The 467-nt window shown below is 78.8% G+C and overlaps 1 protein-coding gene across 1 annotated transcript in view; it reads left to right on the top strand.

Moving 5' to 3' along the window:
- Positions 1 to 467, top strand: part of Col26a1 (collagen, type XXVI, alpha 1) — a 54,604-nt gene that overhangs the window by 16,795 nt on the left and 37,342 nt on the right. Inside the window, exon 3 of the mRNA XM_013031711.1 lies at positions 36 to 243. Coding sequence (XP_012887165.1) covers positions 36 to 243 — 208 coding nt within the window. The remainder of the gene's footprint in view (positions 1 to 35; positions 244 to 467) is intronic.

The raw sequence follows: 467 nt of genomic DNA, 5'->3' as shown, positions 1-467 counted from the left end.
GGGCGGGATCGGGGGCACGGGCCCCGGGGGCGCAGGCGGGAACGGAGGACGGGATCGGGGGGAGAACGGAGAACGGGGTCCGGGGGGCGCGGGCGGGAACGGGGAGACGAGGCCCGGGCGAAATCGAAGGGATGGGGCCCTGGGGCGCGTGCGGGATCGGGGGGAACGGGAGAGCGGCGGGAAGCGGCGGAACGGGGCCCGGGGGCGCGGCGGGGACGGGGGCTACGGGGCCCGGGGACGCGGGTGGGAACCGGGGCCGAGGCCCGGGCGAAATCGAAGGGACGGGACCCGGGGGTGCGGGCGGGAACGGGGGAGGGATGTCGGGATTTAAGGGGCTTGGAGATCCGGGGCCTGGGGCGCGCGGCCTGGAGCGAGCGGTGGCTGGGGCTTCCCGGCGCCGAAGTGGGGGCCTGGGGCGCGGGAGGCCGGAACCAGGGTCCCCCGGCCTTGGAGGTGCGGGGCCTGGA

The sequence above is a fragment of the Dipodomys ordii genome, unplaced genomic scaffold (genome assembly GCF_000151885.1).
Source record: "Dipodomys ordii isolate 6190 unplaced genomic scaffold, Dord_2.0 Scaffold143, whole genome shotgun sequence".
Lineage (NCBI taxonomy): Eukaryota > Metazoa > Chordata > Mammalia > Rodentia > Heteromyidae > Dipodomys > Dipodomys ordii.
This window is presented reverse-complemented; position numbering and strand designations above follow the sequence as displayed.